The sequence below is a fragment of the Trichoderma atroviride genome, chromosome 5, assembly GCF_020647795.1.
Source record: "Trichoderma atroviride chromosome 5, complete sequence".
In the NCBI taxonomy this organism is placed as follows: Eukaryota; Fungi; Ascomycota; class Sordariomycetes; order Hypocreales; family Hypocreaceae; genus Trichoderma; species Trichoderma atroviride.
Genome location: NC_089404.1, coordinates 1,556,034 through 1,573,543, shown reverse-complemented (window position 1 = coordinate 1,573,543; position 17,510 = coordinate 1,556,034). Strand labels below are relative to the sequence as shown.

The 17,510-nt window shown below is 44.5% G+C and overlaps 7 protein-coding genes across 7 annotated transcripts; 4 read left to right on the top strand and 3 right to left on the bottom strand.

Moving 5' to 3' along the window:
* Nucleotides 1-125: 125 nt before the first annotated feature.
* Nucleotides 126-749, top strand: TrAtP1_009731 (uncharacterized protein; the record flags this gene model as incomplete). Its single annotated transcript, XM_014091202.2, has 1 exon — nucleotides 126-749. The coding sequence occupies one exon, from the start codon at nucleotides 126-128 to the stop codon at nucleotides 747-749; it is 624 nt and encodes a 207-aa protein (XP_013946677.2).
* Nucleotides 750-4,519: 3,770 nt separating this feature from the next.
* On the bottom strand, nucleotides 4,520-4,693 carry TrAtP1_009730 (uncharacterized protein; the record flags this gene model as incomplete). Its single annotated transcript, XM_066114402.1, has 1 exon — nucleotides 4,520-4,693. One exon carries the CDS (start codon nucleotides 4,691-4,693, stop codon nucleotides 4,520-4,522), a length of 174 nt encoding a protein of 57 aa, XP_065970498.1.
* A 230-nt stretch (nucleotides 4,694-4,923) lies between these two features.
* Nucleotides 4,924-6,344, bottom strand: TrAtP1_009729 (uncharacterized protein; the record flags this gene model as incomplete). Its single annotated transcript, XM_014091205.1, has 7 exons — nucleotides 4,924-5,040; nucleotides 5,227-5,259; nucleotides 5,311-5,375; nucleotides 5,436-5,546; nucleotides 5,608-5,692; nucleotides 5,756-6,057; nucleotides 6,116-6,344. The coding sequence occupies 7 exons, from the start codon at nucleotides 6,342-6,344 to the stop codon at nucleotides 4,924-4,926; spliced, it is 942 nt and encodes a 313-aa protein (XP_013946680.1).
* A 1,143-nt stretch (nucleotides 6,345-7,487) lies between these two features.
* TrAtP1_009728 (uncharacterized protein) lies at nucleotides 7,488-9,104 on the top strand (the record flags this gene model as incomplete). The annotated part of the gene is made up of 4 exons (XM_066114401.1): nucleotides 7,488-7,711; nucleotides 7,782-8,055; nucleotides 8,113-8,827; nucleotides 8,890-9,104. The coding sequence occupies 4 exons, from the start codon at nucleotides 7,488-7,490 to the stop codon at nucleotides 9,102-9,104; spliced, it is 1,428 nt and encodes a 475-aa protein (XP_065970497.1).
* Nucleotides 9,105-11,600: 2,496 nt separating this feature from the next.
* TrAtP1_009727 (uncharacterized protein) lies at nucleotides 11,601-12,137 on the bottom strand (the record flags this gene model as incomplete). The annotated part of the gene is made up of 1 exon (XM_014091208.2): nucleotides 11,601-12,137. One exon carries the CDS (start codon nucleotides 12,135-12,137, stop codon nucleotides 11,601-11,603), a length of 537 nt encoding a protein of 178 aa, XP_013946683.1.
* A 2,378-nt stretch (nucleotides 12,138-14,515) lies between these two features.
* On the top strand, nucleotides 14,516-14,839 carry TrAtP1_009726 (uncharacterized protein; the record flags this gene model as incomplete). The annotated part of the gene is made up of 1 exon (XM_014091209.1): nucleotides 14,516-14,839. One exon carries the CDS (start codon nucleotides 14,516-14,518, stop codon nucleotides 14,837-14,839), a length of 324 nt encoding a protein of 107 aa, XP_013946684.1.
* An 812-nt stretch (nucleotides 14,840-15,651) lies between these two features.
* Nucleotides 15,652-16,545, top strand: TrAtP1_009725 (uncharacterized protein; the record flags this gene model as incomplete). Its single annotated transcript, XM_014091210.2, has 1 exon — nucleotides 15,652-16,545. One exon carries the CDS (start codon nucleotides 15,652-15,654, stop codon nucleotides 16,543-16,545), a length of 894 nt encoding a protein of 297 aa, XP_013946685.2.
* Between the last annotated feature and the right edge of the window lie 965 nt (nucleotides 16,546-17,510).

The following is a 17,510-nucleotide window of genomic DNA, read 5'->3' as shown; positions in this document are numbered from 1 at the left end:
TCGTACCATGGCCGAGCGCTTTTGACGACCCACAGTCAGAAGCACATATATATTACGAAGACGAGCATTACACAAAGGAGCTAACTCCGAAGGCGCGAGAGTTCCGGAAACAAGCCACATTAGCGATGCACGGCTACTTACTTTGCCCATGCGGAAAGTATCACCAAGTCGTTGGCCGAAAATGCTGGCACCATCCGGGGATGGAGCCAGAACTAGAAGAACCAGTTGGAATACAGCAAGATGCTGGCTCGACTTACCGAAGTCGAAGCCAAGAGCCGCTACTAAGCCCAGAGCTTTCCGATGATGAAGAGGCAGATGCAGCTGAAGGTGGTCAACTCGAAATCGCGCCCATCAGTGCTTCCGAATCATCATCGATCTCGTCAAATTCGCCAACTTCTGTCATTTCGGAAGCACCAAATGTTTCCCTTACCAATTCACCCGCCACTTCGCCTGCCTCGTCATCTACAACCACCGAAGCTCAAGTTTCGCGTCAACGTAGCACCATGAAGCGCAGTGCGGAGAAGCCAATCTCACAGCGCCAAACACGCAAAAAGAACAAGAGGAAGCTGGGGCGGGAGACTGCAGATAAAGGCGACAAGCGCCAGCCTCGTAATCGGAGATCGAAGACTACATCGACAATTGAAGAGCCCGTTCAGTCACGACGGTCATCCAGGAGAGCTGCGAGTTCTCAATTGTGGTTCTTGGGCGACAACGGCAAAGCTTGCTTGGTTGCATCATCTTCAAGGTGAGGGTCACGCTCACACATTTTAGGGAATTTTACGAACTTGAGCACCAGTCGGACTGAGGAGGCATACCCGTTAACCTGGCAGGGCTGGGGGCAGCGGGCAGCTTTCTTCCTGCAGTATCACCGACTACCAGCTAGCACTCCGCGATGCAATATCTGCGTCTTCTATTCAAACATGGTCGTTAATCTGACAGGGTCGGAGGCAGCGGCGCAGTTGAGAGTTGACCGCAGAATTTGTATTCAGGACAGGGCTGGTTCTGAAGGCATGGTCGTTATTCTGGCAGGGCTGGATGCAGCGGCGTAGTCTTTGGAGGGCTCAAGAATAAGATTCCTTGAGATGTGTGTTATTTCGGTCTTGGTTACGGATACGCTTGGGAATGCGTTGGCGTCATGGAAAATTGTTGTCTATCTTTACATTTAGCAGGATGATACCCTTTTGTTTATTGGAATAGCGGATATAGTATTGCAGTTTCAATCAAGTCAAGGACTTAACATGTCCCACGGAGCTGTTCATAATCTAGTGTAGGACATACATGGCATGTTATGTTTAATTTACATTGTGATGCAAGTGCAGTAAATGGCTAGGAGGACGTCGCAAGATTATGCTCAGTTATGAGAAAGAAGCATAGGATATAAGCCAAGACTCTAAGTCTAAAGATGGACCAACAAAGCCAAAACAGTCTATACCATCCCTGCCGTCTATTCATTGTCTTACACCCTGCTGCTAGTTCTCTTCTAGTCCTTTGTTCAACTTGTCACAGTATCTTCACAGTACGTGTTAGGGGACAGGGGTATTCACACATTCTAACCAAAAATGGAACTCTGCATATAAGTCGTCAGCAAATCAGCCCGCCACGCCCATTTCGCCTTCAACAACACAAAAGAAACGATACAAAAAAGAAAAAAGAAATTAAACATACAACAGCCGGTGTTCGCTGATGGTCACCCACTCAACTACTAATCTGCCGGTTAATGGCTTGTCTATGGGGGAGCAGACGGGACCCCGAATTTTCCATTACCTATGGTCGTATGTGCTTGTTTCGGTGCTGAGTCTTCTTATAGACACAACAGCCAAGAAACCACGTAAAAGACCAAAAGAAAAAACATACAACAGCCGGTGTTCGCCAATGGTCACCCACTTGACTACTAATCTGCCGGTTAGTGGCTTGTCTATGGGGGAGCAGACGGGACCCCGAATTCTCCACTACCTATGGTCGTATGTGCTTGAATACACAACAAAAATAAATTATATTTGACCGGGTACGACACGCTTCAGATAGTTAATCATTCATGGCCTCAACTGTCTACCTAGGTAGCTATGTTGACCATACCCAGCCACATAGCTCTAACACTTGCTAGCATTGATAGTCATACAAATACCGGGGACTGGAGGAATGGGCTTATACCTATTGAATGTATATTATGTTTGTTACGCATCAGTAAGCGAGAAGCCATTAGATCAACTATCCTCTAACTAACTAGCTCTTCCACCGCTCTCCTCTATTTCTCTATATAAACTTTTATATATAAAGTGTGCTAACAACTAGTATCCGAGATGATCCTCATCGATGATTTATTATGACGGTATGGTGCTGGCTTGTTGTTGGGTAGATTCTCTTCTTCTACAAGATTTGCTGCTGACACATCATTTAACTCTATAAATTGCTCTCTATGCACCCCTTTTCAACTAGCAACCGCTTCTTTATCTTGGCTGCAAGCAGTGATTTAGAGCTATCAATCCCGAGTTTGGTCTAAACCAGCAAGAGGAGGCAAGCGACGAGAAAAGCTTTTGGCGTAAGCTTCAAGATAACCTTGTATCCCAAACTAAAGAGTACGCCATCAGTGATAATCATTCCTTCGGACAGCACTACTTAGTGCTTGTAGCGGGCGAGGCCGCGAACATTCCAAAATTCATGGATACTGTTAGTCAAGCCTTTAACCACAAGTTCAAGAAAAATAGGAATTCTACCCTCTACTATACTACCCAGGCGGATATATTCGGAGTCCTTTGATATAGCGTTGATGGTAGATGTTAGCTTTATCAACAATAGCGAGCAAACAACACTGTTCTACTAAACTAACGGTATTGTAGTTCTTCTACTTCCAACGGATATCATCTTTCTCATCGCCGATAACCTAGTCTTGCGCGACGAATCCATCCTCTCCCATACCTACCTATCAAGTATCACGACATAATACGATTTACTGCTGGGATAGTAAGATCTCTTAGCTCTCTTTTAATGCTAAGCCTCAGTTCTGGATAGGACTGGCATACACGCTGTCAAGTGTCTGGGCATATTTAGGAGGATTTAAACACTCTTTATTAAATTATATCATATCCTAGCTGATGCAAACCATCCCCTGCTGTCTTACATCGTGGCTCTACAAGCGGTTCGAGCGTGCAAGATCAATGGATCGCCTGAGCCATTTTCTCAACAATTTGGATGTAGTAGCCCAAGAAGATGGAACCAAGATGTGCACGAAGCATATCTTCAGCAACGCTGCCATAAATACATCTAGGGAGGTGAGAAGAATCCAAGCAAGGTAAACAATAATTTAGGCAGCAAAACTAACTGAGCACATTAAGACTAATAAACCTCTCTGGATACTTTGGATGTTCTTAGATACTTGGTCGGCACTCTCTTCCTTAGATTTGGAGGGCAGTCTTGATGAAGGGTTCAATATGACAGACTCTGTACTGGACGCTACATTATAACAACATAAAGCCATGCCTACCCCCTGTATGCACCCCCTCAAGGTCATTCTACTTATGCGCCTCACTCAAATTCCATGAAACTAATCTTGACAACTAAGCAATAGTAATAACTACCTAGTATCAGACTATTCAATCTACATACTATCTATTTCTTAGTCCATTAGCCCCTAAGATTTTTAGAGTTACCTAAGATTGTTAAAACTTCTTTATCTACTCCTTGTCCTAGTGGTTTCTTGGTCCATGAGTGTCTAAGCTGTTTAGATTCGTCCAAGATGTCCAAAACGTTATTATCTACTCCTAAAGTTTTGTCTAAAATCAGCCACTGAGCCTTATAACTGTTATAAAAGCAAACACGTAGTTTGCATAATAATAAATCCTATGTAGGTATTTTAATATCTTACCTGGAGAGATCCGAGCTTGATTATGCCTGGGCTTTGTAGTTTGGGAATTTTTTTTTTATTGTTGCTGTTATGGCTGTTTTCTGAGGGCATTTTGGTAATGCTTTAAGATAAACCTTTTATGTTTAGGAAGCGGAATACGACCAAAGAAGTTTTTGGAACTAACAAAAGGAGCTAAGAATTTGATAGCGAATCAAATAGGCTGATGTGCTTTCTTCTGAAGGTATTTGTGAAATTACTCAACTCTGGAGTCATTTTGGGGCGGCCGGTAATCCTTTTATAAGATGTCTAGAAGCATGAAAGATATCCCTTGACCATTTCACCATTTTCAATAATCGCGGGGTTGCATGATCAGCAGATCAATGCCTCGTGAGGGGATTCCATGGGATTTTCGCAATGGTGTGTAGGATCATGATCTGATTTGTTCAGTATACTGAGGGGGGTGGTAGTACAACAAATATCCTCTCCCCTACAGTAGCCAATAGATCTAGAATTGCGCAATAATCAGGCTATGAGTCATTGAATGAGGATCAAATGCTTAGCTTCAGATATTTGAGGCTTTATCACAGGCAATTTGTTATGTACACGATGCTCCATTCGAATCTTACTATCCAGGGCGTGTAATTTATGATGACGATGTTGATCAACGTTGACCAGGGGCTACGAATCTAGCTTGCGAATGTCGTCAAGGCATGTGCCGTTCAGAGCTGAAGTAGAATCATCATATGCGGAAAACGACACGGAGAATGTGGGCATGATGGCGGCAGATGAGAGCATGGCGTGCTGGAGGGTCGTACTGCCAGCCTTGCTGCCGTATGCGGCCATATGCAGCATGAGGGATGTGGCACTGCAACTAACTCATCACAGCAACATGCTTGGTATTCGCGCCGAAGAGGTGGATTCATTTCTGGATCCATTCCATTGCGAGTCGCTGATCCAGCATGGCGGCATTCAGGACCCCATTCTTCTCGACCTGTGGGCAGAGAGATAACCGAAGGCCGAGACGACATTTGATGGCCACAACCAAAAAATTGCTTCTACTTTCTCTTTATTTTAAGGTTCTCCTACCGAGCGTTGATGGAGGAAGGGACATTAACAGACTTGATTTCGCCAATGGAAATAAATACGGCAACCAGCCAGTTGGGATGCCCTTGAGGGCACATCTTGGCTCTAGATCCATCCTAAATGAAGATTTAGTTTGTAGCGCGTGCGGATAGAGGCAGGAACTTTGATATACAGCAGCAGCGTCTGTTGATTGGTATATCATCTCTTCTAAAGTCATTCCACGTGTCTACATTGAGCCTTAGCCTCCAATTGACATCCCGTTCATGATAGTAGGACCGCCGTCATCAATATAAACGACGAACACGCTCGATGGCACCCACGAGAAGCTCCAAATACTACAATCTATTAGCAAAATGTTACAAAAAAGGTGGGATTGGTAATCTTACCAGTGCGCCCGCAAGCTCTTCAGGTATGCCTTGCGAGGCGCGGAATTTATTTTCGAGAATGTCATCTAGCAGAAAATATATTAGCAGCCAAAGAAATAGGTGTTATTTGGCCTTCACAAGCATACTTTCATTAACCACATCAATGTGATCTTCCAATTCGGGGATATTCATAAGTTCTTCAAGAAAAGCTCGAGCCTCTAAGTCTTCTCCGACTTGAACCAAGCCAAATGCAATGGCTGAGGATGCGCATTAGTTTCCAGTCTTGAAATTCTTGATCATTTCTCAAATCAAACTTACATGCCGGGCTAAACCCCATGTCTTCAAGTCGCTGTCTGCATTCAAGAATCGACTCTTGTAAAGCTTCTCTTGGCTCATGAGTAGGCTGTCCAGTGTCAACTAGATATCTATATTTTATACATTAAGAGTCACCAAGTTAGCCACTTACTTCGCCATCAGTGATTGTGTAAATCAGACAAGGCCGCGTGAATTGCGATTCATCCTCGATTATTGGCAACCAGACTTTCTCTTTAAGTACTGTCCCCAGCTTAGTTGGCCCTTTGAACTGAATACTGGTCCATAGTGACTCGAAATCTGCAGCTGAGCTTACGGGCTCAGGTGGGTCATTCTCGTTGATATAATGTACTCGGATTCCTTTTTCAATGATTCTGCTATCAATTGTTATAATTCCACGAATCGTTGCATGTATCGTAGCAATCCGTGTTCCCTCATGCATTGAGCCGGTATCATCTTCAGAATTTTTGAATTCAGTAAGTGGTTAGATTTAGAGGCCATGGGGGAGAGTTACCTAGTAGAACATGAACTTGATACAAAGAAAGCAAAAGCATAGCGAAGGCATATTTCTCAAGTTCTTCTTCCGAAAAGTGACCTTCGGCTAGTACTTTCAATTCGTCTAGCTTTAATTCAGCGGTCTCTGCAATCTCGTCGAGCTGTTCGCTCGAGAAGAATCTCTCGAGGCTATGCTCTTCGACATTTCGCTGAAGGAAGTCACGGCAGGTATCTCTTGCAAGAACCATGGTGGTTTAATTTGCCTCTCAGAAAATTGTGGCAATATTATTATAAGTTTTGGCAGATTGTTACCAAGAGCAGTAATTATGAGCTAGTGAAAAGAGGCAGAACTATATATATTCGCCTATTACAACACAAAGTATAGAGGGTTTAAATGGAAAGGCTCTCCATTGAGGTATGGGGATACATACAATGGTAGCTCATATTATGCAAGTACTAAGATTATGTGGTATTATGGATTTACTTTAACGTACAACGTGTGGTAATGATCCTCCAAGAGGTCACAGCTCTTTTCTCTGGCCAATAGTGAGTGGAAGCTTATCATCAATGTGACAGGCAAAAAGTCTAGTAACACTGCTGTATGAGACATTAATATAAAATTACGATACCAAGGGCAGCTGATTGACTTTCGGTGACGGGCAAGCTGTACATACCTACTCCTATTCGCTGGTTCCGCAGCAAGATGCATTGCAACGTGAGCTAACTTGTAAGATTTTAATACGTTGAGGAAGCTCATGACTGCTTTCGACAGTACTTTTGTTCAGCGAGAGTCTAGGCCTTGAGGCTGAGCTACGGGTAGATGCGCAGTATTATTACATGAAAAGCATTGTTAAATCTTAAAAAACATATACCTTGTGTTACAACCTAACACTTATGGTTGCAATAACTGGCGTATAAAGTGGAAATGGATTAATAATGCATAGTAACTGTTAGCTCTAGGTTTAACTCTCAACCAGCTTATTACCAAAGCGTAGTATTACTTGGATTTAGGTTACATTCTCAGCCGGCTCATCACCGAAGTCTTGCATTCATTGGCTCCAGATTTCGTTCTCAGCCGGCTCATCACCGAAGCCTTGTATTCATTGGCTCCAGATTTCGTTCTCAACCGATTCCTTACCGAAGAATTATAGTCATTGGCTGTAGATTCAATATTTTAGTAACTCGTCACCGAAACAATATATCTATTGGCTCTAAAGCTACAAGGTCTCACTCTTGGGATAAAATCGGAATATATAAAATACAGTGAGGGGGCATTCCATGAAAGTAATCAAGGGCGGGCTATTGTCTCTATCTATTTCAAGTAACCCTCCATTAAAACATTATCACTTTCCTACACTGCGTTTTTAAAGTATCATTCATTCTAAAAAAAAATGCTTTTTGGTATTCTGGCAGATGCTGCTGATGATAGTGCTGAGCTAGGAGCTCAGGCAATTGACGTCGTCCGCCGTACAAATAACGGCATTCTTGATTCCGTCGGTATTGGAGGCTTGCTACCTACTCCAGTTCGCGATCTCGCTGATAACGCCTACAATGTTCCCCAGAACCTTGTACTCGGAGTTGGGCATTCCAGCGCTAATATACTAAGAAATATCGAGTGAGTACAAAAATATTTTCTAGGATACTAATGGATATATTGTTTGCTTACAACGGTATAATCCTTATAGGCGGTTTGTAGATGGCGAGCCGACTGAAGAATTCCAAGAAGAAAGAGAAAACTTCGGCGAAGACTCCTACAATAGGGAAGATAATGAAGAAAATGCTGATTATGATGCTTACAACGAGGGGTACAACGAGGAGCAGAACTACGAGAAAAACGAGGAAGATCAATACCAACATAGTGGAGAAGAGAACGAAGAAAGCCAATATGGAGACAAAGACTACAACAACGACGAGTATAACAGTGATGATGAGGACAGCGAAAATAACACTGATAACGAGGTGAGTATAAGCCAACTGGATATGTGTTCATACGGAGGCCTAACAGAATGAAACCAGGATGAAGATTTAGACGACGGGCCAGGAGGTGCTAATTACAATAAGAGAGGCCATGGCGCCCGTCCTGACCCTGTCGATGATCGTGACCATATCTACGAGCCTACCATGGCGCCCACAAAGACATTTATTGACCTTCGGGGCGAGTATATGCCTCCGGTATACGATCAAGGGAAAATGATGAGCTGTACTGCGCATGCAGTCGCTGGAGCATTCGAGTTTCAGACTATGCGGCTTCATAGACAGTCTCTGTTTTCGCCCTCTCGGCTTTTTCTTTGGTACAATGCCCGTAAAGCGATAACCACTCCGACAGGATCTCCTGACCCACAGGCTGTTAAAAAGAATATCGGGACCTATATTAGAGACGCTATTAAGTCTCTGAAAGACAAAGGTGTCTGTTCCGAGGAAGATTGGTCCTATGAAGTAGGCGAGTATAATACGAAAACTCTTCGATTTCTCAATGGAGCCAAAGCGGCAATGACGCCACCGAAACTGGCATGGAATCATGCCCTAGGGCACCTAGCTACTGGAGAGACGGCACGGAAGCATGCCAGCCGGCTCCTAGCTACTGGGACGTCATATCACAGACTAAATGCCACTGAGACGAATATTCAGCCGCTTAAAGAGTGTCTTTCTAAGGGACACCCAGTTATATTCGGGATGAAAACGTACGGTTTGCTTAGAGGCTCCGCTATCAACGATTCCGGGGAAGGATTACGTATGTTAAAATCTCAGAAGTATTCATATTCTTTTTTGTTTAGCAACTAATTCTGAAAATAGCATGGGAAGTGCCCGAATTACAAGGAGGTGAGGCCAGGCATTCGCTCCTAGCAGTTGGCTACATCGAGCGTGACGAACCCAAATACAATGTAATTATTGTCCGCAACTCCTGGAGCGAAAGGTTTGGTCAAAAAGGTTATTTCTATATGCCATACCCCTACCTCAAGCTTTGCTACGATTTTTGGATTTTGAACCTACCTCAGAAAATAAACTAGCAAGGCCCATCGACCTCACTGGGTAATCGATAACTGTAGTGCTATATAAGAAAGTATTTCTACTATTAGGTAGCAGGTAGTTAGGTTACTTATAAACAGTAAACAAACCCTTTTATTTTCTATTACTAAGAACCGTACTCATGAACTACCATATCTACCAAAAGAGTCATCACCGGTTGTTCTTTACCTATACTGGATAGGTCAGCTTTGTGAGTAGTGTGGAACTGATAGACAGCGTGCGCTCATGTAGGGGGTCCTTTAGTCTATTCCAACAGAAACATATAAACATTGGTATATAAAGACCCTACATTGCTAATTATTGTTGTTTGTAGACGACGATGGGGGTGACGCCTCTGAACGATTCATCTGCTCGCCTATATCATTCCGGCCAAGCACTTCAGTTGGTGAACTGGCGTCTTCGTCAGCTATGGACGAAGGGGGCAGCGCATCTGAGCGCTGCATCCACTGAGTCAGATCATCAGCATCAGATGTGTCGCTGTTCGAGCTTCACAATCTGGGTGGAGCGTCTGGCATCAGAAGCCCCAGCCTCTTGTCTTGGCCATCCCCCCTACCTGAGCCAGACAAACGCAAGTCGCTCTCGTCTCGCTACTATATGCTGGAGCTTTTCTCGCTGCTGTGGCGATCAGAAGCGTCAGCAAAGGCCGGCTCTGTGATTTGCTCCCAAACTGCATCCACCAAAACGTCTTCAGCGCTAGACCGATGGAAAGGTTCTCGTAATAACATGGTGCTTAGAAGAGCCGCTAGGCCGTCGGGCATTTGTGTCTTTATGCGTGCGAGATGGTCTAACATAGTAGAGGAGTGATTGTGATCAGAGAGCGGATCAGACCACGTGCAACCGTCAAATATAGCCGGGATAGATAAAGCCAGACTGATGATGGATGTAACTAACAATAGCTAAAGGAAATAACAAAGTAATATTAACCATTGGCTTAAATTTAAACTTGAGTTCAATTAATTAGACGTCATTCAAATATTGCTACCCGAAGTTATAATATATCATATTCTTATCGGCTATATTACCATTCCACAAATATCGACTAGATCGATCATAATGCTTTCAAGATCAGACTCACAGACCAAGGTGGACATAAGGAACCCAGAGAGGCTGCAGCTCAGAGCTGCCATCCAGTTAAGCATCTCTGCTTCCTCTATTATCTTGTAGGGGCCTATCCACGCCACATGAACTATCAAGCCACTTTTCTCGTAGCGCCATAGTAGCATGATGAATTCCTCGACTGACGGATTCATCTCGAAATTCTTGGTCCCGCAGGAACTTATACACCATGGACGCCATGCTTACACAAATCTCATCCTCCACAGTCCAGAGAGTGCCAATAACATGCTGAAAGCCAGCAAGCTGACAAGCGTTTGCTAGGTGAATGCTCTCATTCATGGATTCTTCATTCCGTAGCTGGCCCGTGCCGCATGCAGAGAGATACGCAAGAAATGGCGCATGGCCATCGAGATTAGCTTCTAGCAGGCTTTGTACAGTCAGCGGCTGTTCTTTCCAGTCTTCGAGCAGCAGTTAGCTTTGGAGTGGTTCTATGGCATTTGTAGCCCCGTGGCCGGCGAAATAGAAAATCTGGCAAATCTGTATAGCTGACAATATGCTTTCTTTACAACGCCGAGGCCGGTTGTCTGATGACTGTTTCAATCCCAAGGCAACTGTGACTTCCTCTACCTCGCTGCATGCATGCCGGAGAGGACTGTGGCCTTTTGTTTCATCCATGGCCACGGCCACAAGACGTGGCGATTTCGGTCCAGTCGGTTCTTGATGCTGCTGCCGACGGCCGTGTAGAATGGCTTTAATCGACGACGCATATGATGAGACGACCATATTCAGTGCTGTATCACAGCTATCCTCTTGGTTCTCATGGTAACCAGCTGCATGGAGCGGGAACTTTGTCAGCTTGCCTGTCGGCACCCACCACACTTGGGGCAACTGAGGGCTTGACGAATGCCCAGTGAGGCAGATATTGTCAAGAATAGGTCGGACGATATCAGGTTAATGGTCGCGTCTTCGTTCGCAATGAACGATCACGCTGTTTCCCTAGGAGGTGGCGTCTAGCTTTGCCATAGCAGAATGTCTCATATTCATATCAAAGTCCCCGATTAACGTGACCTTCATTGTAGCTGAAAACTCAACATGTATAAGTATTCAAGCCAATCAATCACCCATGCCATCCTCGCAATTCCAAAAAGGCCGTTTCTCCTATTTTAAGGTTGAAGTAGTTGAATATTTATCAAGATATGGGAATTAACAAGTCGGGCGTTTAAACCGGGGTGGATGTTAAAAGGCACATAGCTAACATTTCATTGGTTATATTGATTGAACACTGGAGACCTTTTTTACTATACTTATGCTTCAGACAAAAGGAGCGTTTATTCTGTGAACCAAGAAAACAAAAGAATATCCCCAGCCATAAGTAAGCCGTTTCCTCAAAGCTCTAGGCGCTTCATGACATATTTGCTATTTTACTGGCGGGGTGCCCCCATATTCCCCTGCATGGGGAATCCAGGCTGAGCCGGGCTTCCTTGCATTCCACCCCAGTTTGTATTTGGCCATCCCTGGCTACCCGCATATGGTCCTGGGTTTGGCATCTGTGAAGGACTGCCCATGTTGATATATTGCTGAGGAGGGAAACCTTGATGCATGTACTGGCCGTGACCTTGCATCATTGGCTGAGGGCCGGACATCATTTGAGGCGGATAGTGGCTGGGCATCATCTGAGGCGGATAGTAGCCGGAGACATGAGGATGCATTGTATGCGCATTTGGAGCCTGGCTTGGTGAAAAAGGCGTTGCCGCGGGCGAGGATGGTTGTCCGGCAGCGCCTACAGGGCCCAATGCCCCAGCCGCCGCTACTAAGGCATTCTCGGCACCGCTCACAGTCTTCCCCAGGACGCCGCCGGTCTCAGTTACGACGGTGCCAAGAAGGCCGCCATCCATGGTCTTGCAGACAACGGCCTCGGTGGCGCCGATAGCTTTCTCAAGAACACCAAAGAGACTCATTTTGAAGGCTGTGAGAAACAGAAGAGTTGGATGGCTATTGCACTGACTCTTTTGAGCTGAAAAGTGAGAAAGAGAAGCAAATTGAATGCTGAGATTTTAAAGTCGATGAATTTGAGCTTGCGGTTAGTACTTGAAAAGGAAGTTGGACGTATTTAAGAGAATGACATGCTTTCATGAGAAGTACCAAGTGAGATTTTCGATTTTCCTTTGATCTATCTTAAGAGCTTCACCACATGCTTTGCACCTGCAGTTCCACTCCTCAAGGCTTAATGCCCAAGAATATGCCCTGCTACCTAAGAAATACGACGTGGCTCTATTGCAGAGCCACGTTGTCTTGCGTGTGATGACCATGCAGCGTGAGATTAGAGGTGAGGGATACAGCTTTCAAAACCGACACAGCGTGGCAGCAGAAGATAGGGCCATAGAGATGTGACAAAACATGACGTGTGTATTCAAAGTAATTAGATAGACGGTGTGGCTGTTATAGTGCCAACTGTTGTTTTTTTCCCAGCCAGAGAAGCATCACCACGTTGAAGCTATGCGGGGCGGCAGTACAGGAGGGAATGCAAGGTATAGCTTTCTACCAATCTTGGTGACAGAGAGGAAGTGAAAAATGTGAGATAATATATCACAATCTTCTCATATATGCGGTAGTTAATATTTAAATAATCTGTATTATCTATGTTCCATATAGAAGGTCATGAAAGACGTAGGAAAGTCATGAACATACTAATATTTGTGATGATTTGATACCGAATTATATGAAGAGTCATCAGCGTTTGAATAAGTGGCTTGTTTCATTACAGGCATATTCTTGCAAGAAAGTTCGCAAATAGTCATTTGAATAGGCCACACTGATTATGTGTCCTCGTGTGTATCATCACCGACGTGTCTTGCAGTACAGAGCCTGATTCTGTTTGGCAGACGGGAGTGAATGGCGGTCTAGAACATCACTGCAGGACGACAGTTTAATTTAAGTCACATTCTATGCAACCCTAGATGATTGGATAAGTAGACACATTATAGAGTCATACTGTAGTGTGCTTTAATACAACACGGATACCCTATTGGCTGCATGGAGCCTCATTTCATGCATCATCCATGCGAGGATGACGAAGTCAGGCCGGATAGCATTGCTCACCGAACCAAAATCTAGTTGGTCACTTTTTATGGAACCTAACCGTTATTGGCAATGCTTGGGCAGCCATGCGTGTTTCCATGACCGAGAGTGCTTGTAAAATTACTCGTGTCTCACATATTTGTCTGACCTACCTAAATGTTTGGTCCACAGATTGCCGGTGTCGAAGGCTCGTTTGGCTAGAGGCACAAAGACACATCCGGCAAATGAGCCTTCAAATGCATAGAAGACTTATTGGCTGTGGCGGTTTTCGGTACCGTTACGCCAATTAAGATAGAGATTAGGCCATCAGCGCAATTGGAACAATGACTGTGAGTGAAGAACCGAAAATATTCAAGGTGCTGTTACGAGAGACTGGTAGGTCGTGGATGCAAGCGCGCTTGCCCAATCGGTGTCCAATACGGTCAAGGTATTCTTCAAGTGTTTGCGTACAATTGCAAATGAAACAACTTCTGCCCTTGCTCCTCGACTTTGAAGATTGACCTATTAATAGAAAATAGTGGCACGGGTTTAGGAATAACCGGTACATGTATTCTGGCGTACAGAGTTTTGGTCTCACTGCTACACCGGGCATAAGTAGGAGGTTTACGCCCAGCTTGTCGACGTAAAATAGGCTTGGCCAATTGACATACACTTCATGATTAATATAGATATGATATTCCACCATAAAAATAAGCAAACAAAGTGTATTGAACTAGCTACAAGTTCAGTGATCCCAGAACTTTACATTTCGAATGGTCCAAAAGTCGTAGCAGAGTTCCAACCATTTGTATGGCATGTAGAAGTAGCCTCGGTCTCCAAAATCTTCCCCCCACGAGTTGCGCACAATAAAATCTTTCTCTTATTCTCGATATCCAACAGCTAGAAGAGCATGTATATGTTTACCCTTCTTGCTCCGTGCAATGTTTGCATCTGTTTGGGTTGATTAATTGCTTTGTAGTGATAATTTGCAGCATGTGCGTTTGAGCTTTTTCCGGAGGCATGGTTGTAAGTATGGAAGTTTTTTTGTCAGAGTTTCGGAATATTATAAGAGCACCTCTTGTACTGATCAAGGACTCAACAATTATGTCTCGGCATAAAACATCTCTGGCATCAATATCTTATCGTCCCCTGGCAAATCAACTGCCTACCTCAAGTTACTTGTGAGCGATAACAAACACAGTAGCTTCCCTTGAACTTTTGGCAGCTAAAGTAAAAAATAAGTGATTTCTTCGCCGGACTCAATACCACCAAGTCTATAATGAGCTTAACCGGCGTTTTTGAGACCGCGACTGGTGAGACGAAGGCCGCCTTTGGAAATACGGTGGATGGTGGTATAAATGTCCTTAATGGCTCGGTTGGTGGAGCCGAGATGGTGCTGGATAAAGCACTTGGCGGGGCCGAAGATGCGCTGGCCCTTGGCAAGACTCTTCAGGTCAGTGTAGCCAACCAGGTTACCGGCTTTGCCACAGGGTTAATCGTTGGATCACTGAAAGCGTTTCTTTTTACGTTTAGTGGACTGTTTAACATGCGATATATTTTCCTTTTAGGGGGCACAATCTTTGTTGCTTCGAAGTTTATTTAGTCTACTTAGGTACATGTACCTATTAGAGTAGCATTATTGCCAGTCTTATTAAGATTTTATGCCTCTATATGGTAAACAGCCTTGCTTCTTAAATGGCTAGAATATTACGCAAGATGAAAAAGTGTTGGAATGCAGCCTTTCAACCTCCCTATTGCAATGAGCATTGCAGCAACATTTTTCTGGCAGCGGCGTTAAAGCCATTACCGGCTATTGATGTTTTCCGTGATTGCTGAGAAATACCAACTATTCTGTCTATTGCTCCTAGTCATGTGCCGAAGATGACGCCTCTTAGCATAACTACAGTACTCTAGGTGAGCTACGCCATAGCTAACATGCCATTTATGAGACTTTTACGAGCAGCCCTTGAATGAAGCCAGCGACTTATACTTTAAGCAGAGCATGTTAATAATGCCTTAAAACACGCCGCCAGTGCAAGGAGCGGCCGATTGCGGCCGCCATCCGCCACTTGTCGATAACCCTTGTCGATAACCCTTGTCGAAACGAAGACCAGGTAGAATATGTGCCGTTGGATATATCAGAGTCGACGCTACTGCCACATAAAGAATCCTGGCGCTGGTTTCATTGTTAGGCATCATATGGCTGCTCTGTAAGAATTCATCAGCATTACAAGCCAGTTTGTCATCTACCGGAATGCAAGTATACAGCTGGCCAAAAACCTGGCGCAAGAGGATTATAGAAGTATAAGTGCATCATGGATCTTCTCACTATATTTCATGCAGTCTCATCAGCATTCTTGTGCCATTCTTTGGTGAACTACTTCTCATCTCAGCACAGCTACTACAGACTGAACCATGTTTCTCAAATATTTCGCATTCATGATAGCCATTGGTGGCTCGGCAACAGGCGGTCCTGTTGACCCATTTGCAACTTCTGCATCACGAGTGCTAACTCAACTTCCTGAGAAGACCTGGTTGGAGAGCATTGCCGTACGCCGTAATGGTGATATTCTTGCCACAAGCCTCTTCTACTCGTCAAATATTTTCACAGTATCGCAGCCATCTATGCATGCACATAACACGGCCAAGATCCTCGCCTCTGTTCCGGAAGTCAACAGTCTCCTCGGCATAACCGAATTGCCAGAATCATATGGCGAAGAAGCTTTCTTCTTCGTTGGCGGCAACTTTACGAGCCTAACGACTTTCACTACAGTTGTTGGCTCTTTCAAAGGCTTTAGAATCACCTTTCCTAGAGATGGCAACCCCATTGTTCAGAAAGTTAGCGATCTCGCGCCATTTTCAGCATTTCCAAACGGCGTCACTGCTATTCCACAGTCCCCTGGATCTGTGCTTGTCGCCGATTCTTTTGTTGGAGCCATTGGCCGCTTAGATCTCTCAACTGGCCACTACGATCCCAGGGCTTTTGCATTCGACGAAATGACTGTGCCCGAGGGGGCAAAGCTACCAATTGGTGTAAGCGCTATGCGGATGAAAGGGCCTTATCTGTACTTTGGGAATCCGTCGACTCAGTCAATCTTCAAGGTCAAGGTTGACTCCAATGGATATCTCATCAAGGGAGCTCAGCCATCTTTGGTTGCAAACATTTCATCTGTGGCGCCTGGGCTTGATGACTTTATATTTGATCCGCAGGGCAATATTCTTCTCGCCACGAATAGCCCCGAAAACGCAATCGTTCATGTCGATGTTAGGACCGGGAAAAGCAAGCGTATAATTGGGGGGGCCGGCTGATCCTTTAATGCCTGATTCAACATGTTTAGCCTTTGGACGAGGTACTTTTGATACCAATACGTTCTATGTTTCCACGGGGAGGAATATCTCAGATCCGACTACTTCGGCTAGAATTGTGGCAGTTGATGCTAGTTTGTTAAAATACTAGACTGAACATCACCTATGGAAATCATCAAGTGTACATAACCAGTGTAATCCTAACTTTGGAATTTTGATACTATGTCAGATGACAGAAACAAAGAAGCTGTGCCGCAACATATAAAGAAGCAAAGCCCCAGCTGAATGAAAGAAGGACAGAGATACATATATGGTCCTTTCGCAAGACCTGAGCTTCTATCTACCAACAAGATCGCATTTGCCCCACTTGATCCTCTATCACTCTTCTTGTAATACCCCATCCCAACATACCAATTGTAGGTGCATTGCGACTTATAGCTTTCACACTCTATAGTTGTGTTGTTTCTATGGTATATTTTATTCTATTCGTTGACTTGAGAACGGGACACAAGAATCTGATAGCTCTTCTTTGGGGCCAGTATAATGCTCAAAAGAAACACAGCTGCAAGGACAGCTAGCCAAATTTCGTCATTCGGGCCACATTTGACTTGGATCTCTATATCAACAACCGAGCCCTGCTGGGAGACTTTCCTGCCGAGGATCAATGAAAGTTAATCTTTCTCGCAAGGCCAGCGTGGGGGCGAGGTGCTATCGGCTATGGGGCGATGCAACCCTTATACATGATATGGAGCCAATAGCAAGACGGTTCGGTGACAGCGAGGTAGCATGGCAGCAAGGGGTGTGAAGGAAAAGAGGGGATTTAAATCCATCAGCGCACATTTCTCAACTTTACACACTACAATAACACCGAAGTTATCCAGCACTAGGTTGTTATTACTGCTACTACTATTGCTGCTACTATTAAGCTATATTCAAGGTTTAGTGTTAAATAATAAAACCAAGGTGCT